At 34.8% G+C, this 16,452-nt stretch overlaps 1 protein-coding gene across 1 annotated transcript in view; it reads left to right on the top strand.

The window, feature by feature from the left end:
- The window catches only part of ODAD2 (outer dynein arm docking complex subunit 2), a 74,250-nt gene that overhangs the window by 27,331 nt on the left and 30,467 nt on the right, over positions 1-16,452 (top strand). The window contains exons 12-17 of the mRNA XM_042817427.1: positions 137-346; positions 525-761; positions 2,485-2,595; positions 3,105-3,259; positions 6,024-6,266; positions 11,748-11,862. Of these exons, the coding sequence (XP_042673361.1) occupies positions 137-346; positions 525-761; positions 2,485-2,595; positions 3,105-3,259; positions 6,024-6,266; positions 11,748-11,862 (1,071 nt within the window). The remainder of the gene's footprint in view (positions 1-136; positions 347-524; positions 762-2,484; positions 2,596-3,104; positions 3,260-6,023; positions 6,267-11,747; positions 11,863-16,452) is intronic.

The raw sequence follows: 16,452 nt of genomic DNA, 5'->3' as shown, positions 1-16,452 counted from the left end.
TTGGTTTCCTTCTTTTCTTCTGATCCTATTTGAATGATGAATTGTTATGTAACCCAACATTTTAAACATTTAAAATATTTTTTCTATTTATGTATTCCTAAATAACACTTATTGTCTATTATATTTCATTATTTAGATTGGTTCATTAAAAATCCTAAAAGAAATTAGTCAAAATACACTGATCAGACATGCAATTGTGGATCTTGAAGGCTTACAGATCATGGTGAAAATATTGGACTCTCCAGATACAGATCTAAAATGTTTGGCTGCTGAAACAATTGCTAATGTTGCTAGATTTAAACGAGCACGAAGTACAGTAAGACATTATGGAGGAATCAAGAGACTGGTAAGCAGACATTTCTTATGTCTTATTCTTATTATTAAAAAATGCATAGATTTTTTTCATAAAACGTTTGTGATGTGTTGTTTATACGGTTCTTCAGATAGTAGTTGCCATCACTGAAAAAAGCAGTATAGCATCAAACACACTTGTAGAAAATTAAAAATATGTTTGTTTTTTCTAGGTTGGGCTGTTGGATTGTATGTCAGTGAAATCGACTGGTCTTACACCGTATCAAGCAAAAGATACTGAAAAAGCACGCTGTGGGGCTTTAGCACTCTGGAGCTGCAGCAGAAGTACCAAAAATAAGGAAGCAATCCGTAAAGCTGGCGGCATTCCATTATTAGCTAAGTGGCTTAAAAGTTCACATGTAGACATCCTAACCCCAGTTGTAGGGATATTACAAGAATGCGCCTCAGAGGTAAGTAAAACCTATGTATATGCTATTTCTAATCGCTAAGACAAGTAACTATTAAAAGGAAGTATTGCACTTGACTATCATTTAGAAATGAATTTTCTCCAGGACAGTTACCATGGCATTTATCCCATCAGGAAGTTTGCATTGCAAACTCTGTGCAAAGTGTTTTTGAGAAGATTGCAGGTTGTATTAAGGACCACTTTTTTATTTTTATTTTTAAGGCTAAGAGTACTTTATGAAAAAAATAGAGAGAGAGAAATGAAATACTTAACGAGCTTCTCATTTTTCCATGGAGCTTAATGAATGAAGTTTGGCAAATTAAGATGATATATTTAGTTAATCAGGACATTCAAGTTCTGCAATGATAATCTGCAAATGTTGCCAAGAAGATCCAATGTAAGATGCAGGCAGTGTGTTCTACCATCTCACTTAATTCACGCTGACAATGCATCTGATCAATTGCAAAAAGAAGAAAAGAATATATGTGATTTTTCTACAGATTTTCTTGTCAGGTTTCACAGCTTTGAGTGTATTAAATTTTTAAATTTGAATACAATTGTTTTCACCCTATCCATCTTAGATGAATTGTTATTTCTCCATTTGTGGACTCATTTGAAATTAAAGGTATGTTGTGCTTAAGGTCAAAGATACAGATAACTTTTCTTGATGAATTTGAGACAGATATAATTTTTCAAATGATTTTTCATTATAAAAGTTTATATTTTCAAAAATAGTTTCTTGAACTACACAAACTTATACATGCTCAATGTGACAGCATTCTTAGCTTTAATAATGAGAAGGAAAAGTATTAAAGAGTTCCTTACCTGGCCAAATTTGGACATACATTGGGGGGAACTCTAAATGAGTTTACACAGCTGTTTCTCTTCTCTTAATTAATGGTGCTCTGCTCCAGTGTCTCGGTAAAAAACTGGGGAAAGATCAATGAAAAATATTAATGCTAAGAATATGTTTTTCTAACCTTATTATAGGAACCATAGAATTACAGAATGCCTTAGGTTGGAAGGGACCTTAAAGATCATCCCATTCCGACCTCCCTCTCTGATCAGGGACACCAACCATTGACCAGACTGCCCAGGGCCCTCATCAGCATGGCCTTGCACTCCTCCAAGGATGGGGCATCCACAGCTTCTCTGGGCAGTCTGTTCCAGTGCTTCACTGCCCTCTAAGTAAAAAAGTTCCCTTCTAGCATCTAACCTGAATCTCCTCTTTTTTAGTTAAAAACCCTTTTATACCTGTGCTATCTATCATTCAGTGTAAGAAGTCAGTCTCCATATTGTTATAAGTTCCTTTCAAATAGTGAATAGATCTTTTGTTCTGGTTAATGACTGTGGATGAAATGAATGGGTATTGGTAATCCAGTTCTGAAGAATCTGTTTCTTCCCTGGCTCTGAGCAGGAAGTCTGAACACCTTTCAGAACATTCTGCATTCTGGTTAAGCAAGCTGGTTACAATGTAGGCACTGCAGTTCCTGGTTTTATTGTGACACAGCCCTACAGTGAATTTATGTATTTGTTTAACTTTGAGAACATAAATGGTATATTCAAGGCATTATAGTTGACTTGAGTTTAAAATAGAATACAAAGTTTCACAATATCAAAGCCTAGAATTTTAGTACTGTGTTATTACTGGGATTAGTGATACTGACTGCATTGACTATTGTCACTGTTAATGCACAGGGTTTAAAATGCACTGTTTGTATTTTTAGCCAAGTTACAGACTTGCAATAAGAACAGAAGGAATGATTGAAAACCTTGTGAAAAATCTGAGAAGTGAACATGAGGAGCTTCAAATGCATTGTGCTAGTGCCATATTCAAGGTAACTGTATTATCTTAATCAGTAGATAGGAGCCAGGATTTGTGCTTTATTTTTGTATGTAGTTTTCACTTATCTTTGATATTCCTCAGTTTTACTATTTCCCTAAAGTGTGAGAAATTATTTTGCAAAAATAATTGATGTTCTTTTGCTAAACTTATGAGGGTGTTTTCACTGCATATTTGATATTGCAGTCCCATTCTTGCTCCTCTTGTATGTAAGACCTAAATTCCACTGTTAACCAATGGGGTGAGGTGGTGCAAAAAGCAACATTTTTAATGTTTATGTGCAGGCAACATCAACAGTACGACTTCAGAAGCACTGCTACATATTTAGTAACTCTTTACTGCCTGATTTCCCTTAGTGAGATGTCAGCATATTCAAGTAATTTAATAAAAATATTTGCATTTTCTTCTGTATGAGTTTTGACTAGTTACATCATAATATACCTACATTTTGAAGATGCTGCTCTACGTATTTTGTATAATATATGTATTTAATTTTTTGAATAGTGTGCAGAAGATAAGGAGACACGTGACCTGGTTAGACAGCATGGAGGTCTACAACCACTGTCTGTTCTACTTAATAACTCTGAAAATAAAAGACTTTTAGCAGCTGTGACTGGAGCAATCTGGAAATGTGCAATCAGTGAAGAAAACGTATCAAAGTAACTATTCAGCTTCACAATTTTTTTTGTTACATTATAATGTCTTTATTTTATGGGCTTCTATTTTTGTGAAAAATATTGTTTTGTGATTCCACAAAACCATGTTTTGTATTTAGTGAGGCTTTCAACTTAGATACTGAGAAAAAATTGCTGTGTGACTTCATCAGAGTGCCCAGGAAACAGTGTTAATTTCCTAGAATCTTAAAGGTGATTGCGGACAATTGGTGGCTCTGAGTATAGAGCATTGAGGCAGGAGGTGTACTAAAACAGAAAACATGTTACATGTGAGTATATCTGATATCCCCGCTCCTCTCTGTCTTACGAACTGGGATCATGGCTACCTGGTGGAGAGTAGCCAGTACATTTAGCTTTAACAGTTCAGGTTGAATAGGAGAATACACATTATCTCATTCTGAGGCACATATTAGGTCCACTTTTTTAGAAATATATTGGAATCTAGAACAATTAACCTAGAATCCTCTCTTTTTAACTACAGAAGAAGCTCAGGAAAGCAACTTAATCTGGACACTCAGCTTCTAAAGGACTAGATTTAAGTGTTAGGAATCCTAGCATAGATACATATATATTTTCTCAGTATCAGGGCCCAGAACAATTATCTAAGAATTTGGCATCATGACTTATCACTCTCTGTCTTTTATGATGATTTGAATTTAATCTCAGTTTAATGACTGAGAATATGTAGCCCCTCTCATTTTGAATTAATTCATCAGATTAATGCACATTACCTTGGTAAAACGCCTGCTCCACTGGAGTATGTATTAGGCTTTCTGCTGAAGATACCCTACCCTGCAGAGGAATGCAAGATTGACAGACTGGGAGGTGAAACAGTAAGAAGTAACCTCTTCCTGCAGCCCTAATTTTAGTACTCTGCTGGACATGCAGATACAATGAGTAAATGCTGGATAAAAATCTGAAATAATTCCAATAATCTTAGTTTAAAATCTGGCTTTTTATTGTTCTGTATGAGTCACCAAACTGTTGTTATACAGAACCTTGGTCTCTACATACTTTTCTTCTGTCCTACTTCTTGCATTGCTCATTTTACAGTAACCTGGCTTTTCAGCAAGGTGTATCCTTCTTTTCTGTGGGCTTTGGTTATCTGCACATAGGTTTCAGACCAATGATTTAGTGAACTGAATGTCTCCATCTATACTAATAAAATAAGTAGGACTATGCCTTGGGTTCCATCACTAAATTACGGTTATCCATACTGTTTAAGTTCTAGCAGTCTCTTGCATGGTTTGTCCTGTGCCAGGAAGCAGTCTCCTGGGGAATGCTCAGGCATGGCCAGCAGAAGCAATAGATTTTTTCCATTAAGCAGAAGGGGTGAGGCCACCCTGAATGGTGAGGACAAAAGATTTTACTGACACAGATGCTATGTTGTGCTTCTTGTCCTCAAGGCTACAGAATGAGCTTTTGCCTGTTAAATAAATAATTAGTGTAGCTATTGCCAATAATTCTGTGAAAATTCAAACAGATTTTTTCCAGGTTACTCATGTATCTTCACAAGGGCATGAAGCTCTGTGAAGGTTGCTAGTCAGGCGTTGCTCCAGACTTGGGCTGAATTGATGTATTATGTACTGCTGAGTCTGAAGCAGTAAATCCTATCTGAAGTCAGGATGGGAGTACACTGCAGAACAGTGAGGGAGGATAATGTGAAAACACAGAGTAGATCTGGAGGGATGAACTTGAGTTTGGCACGAAGCTAGAACTAGCAAAGCTGACTGGTTCCTGCAGGACCACTTAATAATTATCTCCAGACTACTCTGCAGTACTTCCTCTACAAGAAATAAATTGCTGAGAAGTTGTGCTGACTCAGCAGTGAGCTGATACAGGTGCCTGGGCATGACTAGCTCAGATTCATTAGTGTGCGAGCAGCCGTACTGCTTCTGGACACAAGATGGCCCGAGCCAGCAACTCCGTCAGTCTGTAGCCTGTCCATCTCAGAGCCTGCTCATATTATTTCACCTATGAAGCAATTAATCTGCAACAAAGATAAAATAGCCAGAGAAACAAATATTTAAAATTTTTCACTTACTTTGTTGCTTTTTTTTTTTCATGCTATGAATGTCTCCTCTTGAAAAAAGAAAAAAAGAGACATTTCCAAATTAAATTGAACAAATAAAGATTTTTTTCTTTAAGTTAAAGTATATAAAACACAAGCAAATCATGAAAAAGGAGTTTCTCCTTTCTGGATTACGTTAATTGTTATATTGAAACCAGCTTGGAAAAACTTACTTCTATTGTAACTGCTGTACATATGCCATCAGAATCTAAAAAATAAGAATTAAGAAAATGCACATATTAGGCTTGAGCAAGATATAGAACTTGTGAGACTAACATTTATTGAAAAGTACGGGTGATCCTTTGGCTCCAGTGAAGTGTAAGAGAGTCTCATATACTCCTGCTTGAGCTGTTGTTGATATGGCAGGAAAAAGAACTGGAAATTAGGATGCCACTTTACTTGCCAGTCTTTCAGTGTTTTCAGCTAGTTATAGATAATGCATCTATATGTTAAGTTTTAAACAGCCCTCAAATGACTCTGTAGATTCTCAGAAAGTTAAATCAGAGAAATGTATTAAAAAATGTAAAATAAGAAGTGGTGCTGTATGTCAACCTTTCAATAACTGATTTGGATGTTTTACCTATACTGTGATTTGTTCTGCAAGATAACTTCCTTAGGATTACCTTACAATGGTAACACTCTGAAAATAACAACTTTGTTTTTATTGCTGTTGTCTAGATTTCATGAATATAAAGTCACAGAAGCTTTGGTAGGACTGCTCACTGATCAACCTGAAGAAGTTCTTGTAAATATCGTTGGAGCACTGGGGGAATGTTGCCAAGAACCAGCAAATCGATCAATTATCCGTAAATGTGGTGGAATACCACCCCTAGTGAAGTTACTTACTGGAACTAATCAGGCATTACTTGTGAACGTCACGAAAGCAGTGGGAGCTTGTGCAACAGAACATGAGAATATGATGTAAGCTATTCATATTTTTAAATACTGAAAAAATAATTACTGAAAGACGTTAATATTTTTGGGTGAACATTAAAGGTAAAAAAAGATGTATCTCAGTAATCAGATATCACAGAACCAATGTGCTTGTAAAGGGCCTATTCAGATCATCTAGTCCACCCTTCCTGCTCAAGCATAGACACCTAAAGCAGGTTGCCCAGGATCACATCCAGTCAGGTGATGAATATCTTCATGGATAGAGACTCAGCAGCTTCTCTGGGAAACCTTCTCCAGTTTTTTAACTTCCTCAATGCAAGATAGTTTTGTTTTGTTTTGTTTTGTTTTGTTTTGTTTTGTTTTTCTTATGTTCAAATGGAATTTTATGGCATTGCAATCACAGAATAGTTAGTTCATGTAGTAGAGATGTTTGAAAAGATATTTACAGTTCATGGAGTTTAACTCAGGCAGTTGATGGACTATCTACTATCCTACTGTTATCGTATTGTAATAAATAATTTCCTAAATTAGAGAAAGCCATTTCAGAAGGAAGGTGGGCATTCACTGTCATAAAAAATAATATGGAATTTTTTGAAACAGAGTATTATTTGTATTTTATAAGTTTTGTCCACCTTCATCATTTAAGAACTAATACTTTCCTTGACCCTCTTTTCCCCTTCTTACTTCTTTACAAGACTGAAGAAAAAGACTGCCTTATTACTGAAAGAGTTGCTACTCTCCTAGGTTTTGTTATGTAGATTTGTACAGCTTACAAAGTTTCTTGACTTTTATGATTAAGCATTCCAGTTAAAAGTTGTGGTGGGCATTTACTGTGCTTACTGTTCCCTAGCAGGGATATTTACCTCAAGATTCTCTGCATATTTCCCTCCTTACACAGATGGAAGATCAGAAAGAAAGTTTTAGTAAGCTCTTCCTGATCTGATTTGCATAATTCACTTGATATTCATATAGCAGTGCAGGGAATTCTTTTCCTGAATAGGGTGTTTGTTTTCATGCTTTGGCTGTCACCCAGTGGCAAAAGGATAGATGGTACACAACTGTAAACATGGGTTGTGCAAACTGTCAGCCATGTAGTGTAAAAGTGCATGTAAATGAAAAAATCTTCACTACATATCTGAAATGAAGAATACTAAACTTCTACCTCTACAGGAATATGTTACCAAAATTAACACTGCAAATCAAATGAGAAATTTCAAATAAATTTCAAATATAAATGGATATTATGAAATCTCAGACTCAGGACTATCACTTCTGTTATCCAGTATGGATAGCTTCACACTGGAATGCGGTCAGTATAAGCACCAAAAATAACACAAATTGCTGCTAAAATTGTGATAAAACAAAGTCCAGCTTGTTTTTCAGGAGGAGAGAGTGCAGGTTGTTTGGGAGGAAATTTCAAAGTTTGCCAAGAGCTGGTGAAGGATTCAAATGTTGAATTCAGTTCATATGAAAAAATTCTCTAGTGAAGGTTCTCAACATTGAAAAAGTTTTGTTCCTTGCTTGTTTGTTTTTAAAAATATTTTATAACATTAATGAATAAGGAAGATCTTAGTCCAGGAGCAAAATATGCTAATTAATACATTAACACAAAAATTGCTCACGTAAGCAAGACTGTGATATTTACTGGAAGTATTGTTGTAGCGGAAGTTCAGACTTGTAGCACTAGAAAAGATAATGCTATCTTTATCAGAAATATGATTCAACCAGGTGAGGACAATTTTGATCCTGATAGAGGAAAATATTTAAACAACACTTAGTTCAGACACTCATGTCAGTACAATTACTCACATCTAAATAATTTGTTTGGTTTTTGCTCTGCCTCTAGCAGAGTTGAGGTATTCAATTTCTTCCCCCTAGAAACAAAGACCACCCATTTCTTGTTCCTTCTCCTTAGACCAGTATAGAAGGAATTGAAGCTGTAGCTTTTCATACAGACCCCTTTTCTCTTTTTTGAGAAGAGTAAGTGGCCAAATACAAGGAGTATAGTCTGTAATACCATTTTGTCCCAATTGCAGAACTGGGGACTAAGACTTTTGTTTCTGAGAATTTTTTTAACATCAAGAAACATTTATATGTTTCTGCTCAATTCGATAAATAAATAAATGACATGAATTCCAGAATTGAACACTGGTTGGTTCATGGGTGCTCAAATTCTGAGTACTGGATGTGATGTGTTTCTGTGATGCCACATCCTTGAAGGGGATAATGGACCACAAGTTAAGGTTATATATTTTGATAGTGTATGTGTAGTAGCATGTACAAATTCCTACTTTGAAAACAAATGCTGCTACAGCTTTATGATATAGATCAGATAAACAGTTTCCCAGTCATTAAGTCCTATTTAAAAAATACAGGTAAATGTATGACATTCTGGTGAGCACTATATTTTAGCCAGACGGATGGAGTTTGACTCACTGGTACAAAGCACCCTATAGCAAATAGTGAAAGTTTTAAGAAACATGCTAAATTGTGGTTTCAGAAAAGACAAGATTACATTCTACCAGACCCTGTAATCTTTCCAGTGAGCACAATACAGTCAGTATAACTTTGTTTATTTACATTTGTATTTGTGGTCTAGATTGGCAGGCTATAGTGCTAGAGTTCTCAAAAGATCTGGCAAATAATACTGTAACAGAAAAAGATGGTAGATATGACAAACAGACGTGTAGGCTATGCGTGTGTATGTGTATTCAACCATTCATTTTGACTTTTCTACAGGAAATGGTCAGTATTAAATCTGAGTTCTGAAGAGAACTATATCAAATCAGCAGCTTAGTTAGTTTCAGGTATTTTATAAAGCAGCATAAATTCTGGGAATTGTGACCCTTTTTTTTTTTTGCATAGATGTATTACAATGTTCAATGAGGCTATGACATCAAGTTTCTGAAATGAAATGATGCAAAAAAGCTTTTACTAAACTTTCATCTGTAAACAGCCAGTGAAAGTCATTCAGAAAATTATCTTGTTGAACTACCTGCACTGATCAAGTAGCAAATAGCAATTCACAGTAACCTGAGATTGCTCAGAGGATCATCTAGGTACTCAAGTAGTCTAAGAATGGCATTAATTTCATTAAAATTATTTGCCCCTACGGTGTATTCTATATTCACAGTACATAAACTGTTCTGTGTGGAAGCCAGGAAAGTATTTTGCTCACATGCCCTGTAATTAATCTGCTGAAAAAGTGATGCTGAAAACATTAGTAGTAGCCGTATCCCTTCACCTTTGCTCTCATCATGTCTGACTGATACCAGAATGCACGACAGGGGCACCTCCTCACTCCACCTGCGTCCACCTACCAATACAATCACATATTAGGTTTTTTGAGGTGCAGAATAATTTACACCTTATTCTAAATAGTATCAATTATCAGTCTATGACAAGATGTCATAATTTTGAATGAGAGATGCAGGTTTATTCTGAGAAGCTTTAGTCGTGTTAAACCATGGCAGTTCCGAATCTGGGCTCTTGATTTTGAGACTTGCATGTTCATGTGTTGTTACTACTTATACTGAAGAAAAGGAAAGCAGTTATTTATAACATAACATAACATAAATGTTTCTACTTTGATTGACTTTTCCATTGGGTCTAAAACAACTGCTCTTTCTGGTCTTCAACTGAAAGCAAGAAATTTCTTCACAAATGGAGCTGTAGGAAAGGTGAAGAAAAGACAAGAAAACCGAAAAGTAAATTTTATATTGAGAAGAAGGCTTTGAAAAAAAGAGAAGAAAAGGAAAGATAAACCATCCCTGAGATTATTTTCTTAAACATGATTGAAAAATCTGTGCATTGCAATGCAATCAGCATTTGGCTTCTATTGCTTGATTTTTGTATACTGATTGGAGTTGAGTAATTCATATTTAGTTCCTCTTGGGAAGAAGTATTGCATGTTGGTAAATGGTCAGTAGTCTGCTTGACTCATGAAGATAGACTTCTGGATTTTTTTCCAATATGGGAAAAAAGTATTTCTATTTTCTGAAATTACAGGAAAGCATTATTAAAAATTGCTTGAAAGCACAGGGATTTAAGAGCTTGTTTGGATGTTTTTACTAAAGTCATCCTTACTCTGAACATGTATGTGTTATTGTATGGTTTGTGCTCATGCTGTTCTAATTTGTTGTGTTTCTGAATTTTCCCTTTAAATAATGATATGCAGTTGATTTGGAGCTGAGTATGTATAATAAGCTGCATTAAAATTATCAGGTCTTAAAAATTAATAGTTCATCAGCTTAACTGATCTATTAAGCAAAAAGTCATTGTTTTGAAAACAAAGATTTTTTTAACCAGCTTGGACAAAAATGTTTCAAATAAAGTCCCTGGTTACTGTAGACAGAGTTCACGTCCTTAACTATACTTTTGTCTTTCAAATGATGGTAGAATTGAGTGCATAAATAGTTTTATAATTAGTTTTGAAATTTCTTGGCAAATATACATATAGTGAACACAGGTTAGATGTTTTATGTGATGTTTTTAGAAGTAAACCGTATTTTATTTCTCTTATTTTGTATTTACAATTAAAGATGTAGACTTCCATGTATACAGCAGATTTTTTACTTTTGAAGTTAGAAAACCAAAGTACACTTTTTCTTCTTTATCTTCAACTCATCTGCTTTGGGTTTAATATATCTTTTTAAGAAAAGTAAGTTTTTAAAGGCTATTAAGTTTTGTTTGACCTTCATTTCCTTTTAAGGTACTCTCTGGACCCTATGATCCCCAAGTCTGATTGTTATGTAAACATTAAACAGATGGCATAGTGATGATTCTGATGATAATTCAGCTAGTCGTGAAGATACTTTGATTTCAGTGTATTTAAGTAATTATAACATAGTGTTCAGTATTAGTCTTCTTGGTGAGGAATACCTGGGAAACAAGTTGCACGTTATTCACAACCCACAAAGGATGCAGTGTGGTGTGACCATTTTAATTTCTAATGCTAGATTAGTAACATAGAACTTTGGAATATGTTGTACAGTAAAGTAAATACATTAAGCATAGACTGAATAAAAAGTTAAGTACATATTTTGGGCATAAATATTTGTTTTGGAAAGTATTTGTTACTATGTGAAAGAAGCCAGTATGCTTGAATTCGGATTCTACTTTGCATGCAGATCATTAAAAAGTCACATGCTTGTTTTTACTTTTATGCAAGTTCTGGCAATAATGCAATTCATTTATCTTCTGTAAGCATTTCACGTCACAGCACTCAGAAAAATGTAAACAAGATGCACGAGATTTAGAAAATGTATTCTATCTTAACATAATTTGTACACACTTATCTTCAATAGCAAGAAATGCCTACTGTATATGTTAATGGCAATCAACTGACAATAAAACACAAGCACTCATGTAAAGCAAAATAGTATGCTAAGGAAAACCATACCAATACTTTTTAAAGCAATTTTCCAAACAAACAAACATAAGTTAAAATTGAACATTGTGTACTCCATAATTAAATACCTCTTTTTTTCTGTTCTATTTCTGCAATAGGATAATTGACCGTTTAGATGGAGTTCGTTTGTTATGGTCATTGCTGAAAAATCCTAATCCAGATGTTCAAGCAAATGCAGCTTGGGCTATTTGTCCTTGCATTGAAAATGCCAAGGTGAGAAAGTAATAGTTTTGTTACATAGATAGTCAGATGTAATGGTTATATTTAGATAGATGACTTCTAGCAATACTTTGCTGTTTGCAAAGTATTACTTCTTACTATACTTACTCTCTGTTAATTTCTCTGCTTTAAATAATTGGTGAAATAATTATTTAAAATGTAGCAAAAGTCCTCCATCTAGCACTTATTTTGTACCAGAGAGAAGCATTCTGTTTTGCCTTAAAAGCACTTAGTGTATTTAGAGAATATATTTTAATAACTAAGAAGGATCCAAACTTACTGTTCCCAAACAAAGCATGCTGAAAAAGTCTATCTGACAGTGCTGGAAACACTTTTACTCAGAAAGCTTTTACTCATGATCTACGAATAGTGCAGGTAGTTGTAGTTGTTCACCACTATGAGGTACTTCAGCTGTATTCTCAAGAGACTGCCTCTTGGTTTCAGAGCATATTTCAGACTCGCTGCCAATGTAATCCTTAGATTTTCTGTTCAGACTGCCAACAAAAAGTGCCAGTTGTGAATAGTGGTTGTTGTGCAAGTCAGTTGTGCACAGAAGACTGAGCTATTCATTTATTTTGTGTTGATTCCCACACAGATAAAATGGTGTGTATAATTTCTAGCTCATCTTCAATGAATTGGTAAAATAAATGCAGAAGATTTTGTCTCTCATTAGTTTCATGGAATACTAACATTAATCTTCGTACAGCAATATCTTCAATTTCTGATTCAATTATCTATTCAATGTAACTTTTTCATTTTCTCTCTACTGTACCACGCGTACAGATTCTTCTATCTGTTATTTGCAGTGTGACTATGTTAAGAATGGAAATTCACTCAAAGTAGTGTTATCCTTACCATCCTCTGCAGGTAGTGTTTCCTGTTCGGATTTGAGCCTGTGTGGTTGCTACTTACCTATATAAATAGATATAGGTATAGCTATATAGATGAAGGCATTTCTAGGACATTTGCTTGTGATCTTTATAACTTACACAGTTTCTATTTCTTCAAAACGATTTTTACAATGATACCTTAATTGCCACTTTCCAAACATCCTGGTTATTCTGAATTATCTTCTGTTGTTGTTGTTGTAACATACATTCTAGTATAAAAGTTTTATATTACCTAATGGTGGGTTGTATACGTGTCTCTTCTGTCAAAGTATGGCCATATCTGCCTCTTTTGTAAACGATATTTCTGTAACTAAATGGTAAGATACTGCTTTATCTCATTACTTAGGCAATACTCATTATATAAAAAACTCTGTGACCTACAGTGTCAGAGTAGAACTACGCATTCCTAGAGCATCACTAAAAATGCTTTTTCAGAAACTAGAGAAATAGAGTATAGCAACTGAAATTACAGACGATGTGGGCTGTTTCTCTCTGTTTTTTCCTCCGGGTATTTGATGAGTGTAAGCCATGTACATCCTTAGTGTAGCCACTCTCCTTTCATCTCTCGGCTGCCTGCCCAAATGCTAATCTGCAACCTCACAAAGACTTCTTTGTGTGAGACTGAGGCAGAGTGGCACACTGAAACAAATCTTCCAATAAAACCCTGTCCTCTGACTTTAAATGGGAAGAAATATGTATAAAATGACAACTATAGCCAAACTGTGGGGATACAGTGACTATTTCTATCTAAACTAAATTTTCATCTTCATTCACAGTTAATAATACTCAATAATTTACACGGTCTTCCAAAAAGCACAGTCTGGTTTATGCAATGTTTGATTCAAATGTAGGAATAAGCATATGACTTCAAATGAGTTATGGGTTTTCTGGATTTTCCAAGGCTGTGCTTGAAACTGCAAAGCATGTTTCAAGTAGCTTTCAGCCTTTTATTGTCATAATATGAGTACACAGGTATCTCACACACTTAATCTTGCCACAGACTGTTATTTTAGAAAATCCACCATTTCTGTTTCACAATTAGAACGTACAAAGTCAAAAAATGCCCAGTCCTGAAATCTCAAGAATAGTTTTGGGCATTTGGATCTAAATAATTTGCCCGTTGCTAGACACAAAGTTAATAGAAAGCAAGGGAGGAGAATCTAAGTGCCTGTGGGTCTAGGTTATATGAATTACCAGTTACTTCACAATAACTGGTTCAGAGTACTTCCTATGGAATAGCATCATAGAATTTGATTGGCAACGTTGTTGAATGCACCCATATGTTTTAGCTAAGTGATATTGTTTATTACATCAATAGGATTTAGGGCAGTGATATTTGGTCTGTGACAGATTGAAGACTTTTAAAATAGAGGATTGAATTATACATTACAGTACATAAATTGTTACAACTCTGCCTGTCATAATATTGGCCCATCCTCACTTTTGATAGCCAGCACTAGTTTTAAAAATTTTTAGTCTTCAGAATTGTTTGTCGAGTGAAAATCTGAAGGTAGATTGCCAGTGACATAGTTTAGGGGGTAGAACTCTCCTGAGAAAATTTTTTTTGCCCTTTTCAGTGCTATTTTTTAGAATTTAAAAAAAAAAAAAAAAAAAAAAAAAAGACTTCTAATTTTGGATAAATTAGTGTACACTTTTCTTTAAAAAGAGTTGTCATTTTTTTTTCAAGTGAATTATTGTAATAGAAGCAGGTTCTTATTAATTAGTTACTTCCAAAAGGAAAGGTTACTACTGCAGGCACATTGGTAAAGTATAAGTGCACCATCCAAGAAACACAAATGATTATGAAAAATTGCTAAGAAAAGTCTACTCAACTCTGTTGATGTTGGAACAGCAATACTTGGTTATGATGCTACTTTGAAAAACAGTATTCATAGTGTTGTCCCCATGTACATCAGCCCAGACAGAAAAACTGAGAGAAACTGTACAAAGATGTTATTTAGGCTATTATAGAATTCAAAGATATTTTGCCAGAAATAGGAGCACTACCAAATTGAGTTTGTATAGGAATACCTATTTCCTCACAGATTAACCTTTAAATAGCATGCTTTGAAATAAAAACAAAAAGACATGTTATTCAGAGGTTATTTTCATTCATTGTACTTAACAGAATTCTGGGTGCAAACAGTTAATTGTCAGGCACATCCTCTCCTCTGTCTTTTTTTCTGTGTTTGCTTGTTAGCTTTCTTAAGTTTAAATTCTAACTTTTGTTCTGACTACAACTGTAAAGGTTCTCCTAAGGAATTTCAGGAAATAAGGTATGTGTAAAGTCTGTCAAAACAATTTAAGTAAACAGTCTGAGAATTTTGATTTGAGGGAAGAGAGAAAGAATCTTTTTTAATCTTATTTTCTTAAAATGTACTTGTAAAATACTATCTCCTGTTTCTAGTGAAGTGTGATTTCCTCCTCTCCCCCTATACTATTGGCTCCTTTTCAGCCCAACAGTGGAATTTCATGGGTGTGATGGAGGACCATTGGACATATAAAGATTACTGTGTATTTCCTGAACACAGGGAAACACTCTGGAAAGACTAATCTGAAGTTAAACTACAGGTTGAAAATGTGCTGCAGATGACTATGTAGATCCTATTTAGGATTCTTATATAAAATTTTCTTGTTACTGAAATTTTAATTTAACCACATGTATAAAATCAGGAAGGACATTTCTCTGTTAGAATAACAAAGAAATGTAGTTGAACTTGCAAATTGAACTTGGTGTTCTGATATTTAACAAATGCTAAAATTATTTACTGTTCTATATTAATAAGGTTGATTTTTTTTTACACATTTTACTGATCAATAACTTCTGTATGAAGATTTCTCCATTATGCAAACTGCTGTTCTTGTGCTTATATTTTAAAAATTGTATCTATATATCGCTGTTAAAATACTATTCTTTTGCTAAACCTATGTCACAGTTCCCTGCTTGAGTATGTACAGCATTTTCCAGTTTCTTTGTTTTTGTTGCTGTGCCTCATACATTCATATACAGAAACCTCAGCAGTTCATAATAATGCTCTTTAGTCCTTTCTCTCAATTTTCCAATTTCTCTCTCTAGCCATTATGATACTTTAATGTCATTTGTATCTACTCTATACTTGACCTCATTTAAATGCTTTTAAAATCTGTATTATCAGAATGTAGACTTTCCAAATTTTAAACTATTTCTATGAACTGAACTTCAAAAGTTACTGTAAGAGAGACAAAGAGGAATTTTTAGCTTGCCACTCCAGAAAAACAGAGTCCTTGGAGATATAGGATGTCTACGAAGTCAAACTTGGTGAGCTCACAGTTGGCTGCCATTCTTGCTGAGGGCATGAAGAACCAACCTTTTCAATGACTTTTGCTACAGGCTGCATAGAAGTCTAATGAACCAATCATCACAGAGTTTGGGTTCCAGTAGACATATCCTAGAGATCTTGAAGGGACTCCCGTAAATTGCCCTGAGGTCCTTAGGAGCCCAATTCATGTAAAACACAACCTGAAAGCTGGGAACTAACAGGAAACTAAGAGCATAACCCATGTCTCTTTCACTGGGGAGACTCAGATTTGAAGTTCCATTCAAAGAAGCTGAGTGAGAGCTTGAAGAACTTAAGAAGCCAAAAAGCATAGGAGCTCCTGGAGTCCTGGCTTTCCAGCTGTTTGGCAGCTCTTTGGGCAAGAAGTCAGGGATTCT

Source organism: Centrocercus urophasianus, unplaced genomic scaffold (assembly GCF_019232065.1).
Source record: "Centrocercus urophasianus isolate 14NV4802_14NV808 unplaced genomic scaffold, USGS_Curo_1.0 seq_16, whole genome shotgun sequence".
Taxonomy (NCBI): domain Eukaryota; kingdom Metazoa; phylum Chordata; class Aves; order Galliformes; family Phasianidae; genus Centrocercus; species Centrocercus urophasianus.
The sequence above is the reverse complement of the archived record's forward strand: the minus strand, read 5'-3'. Positions and strand labels throughout refer to the sequence as shown.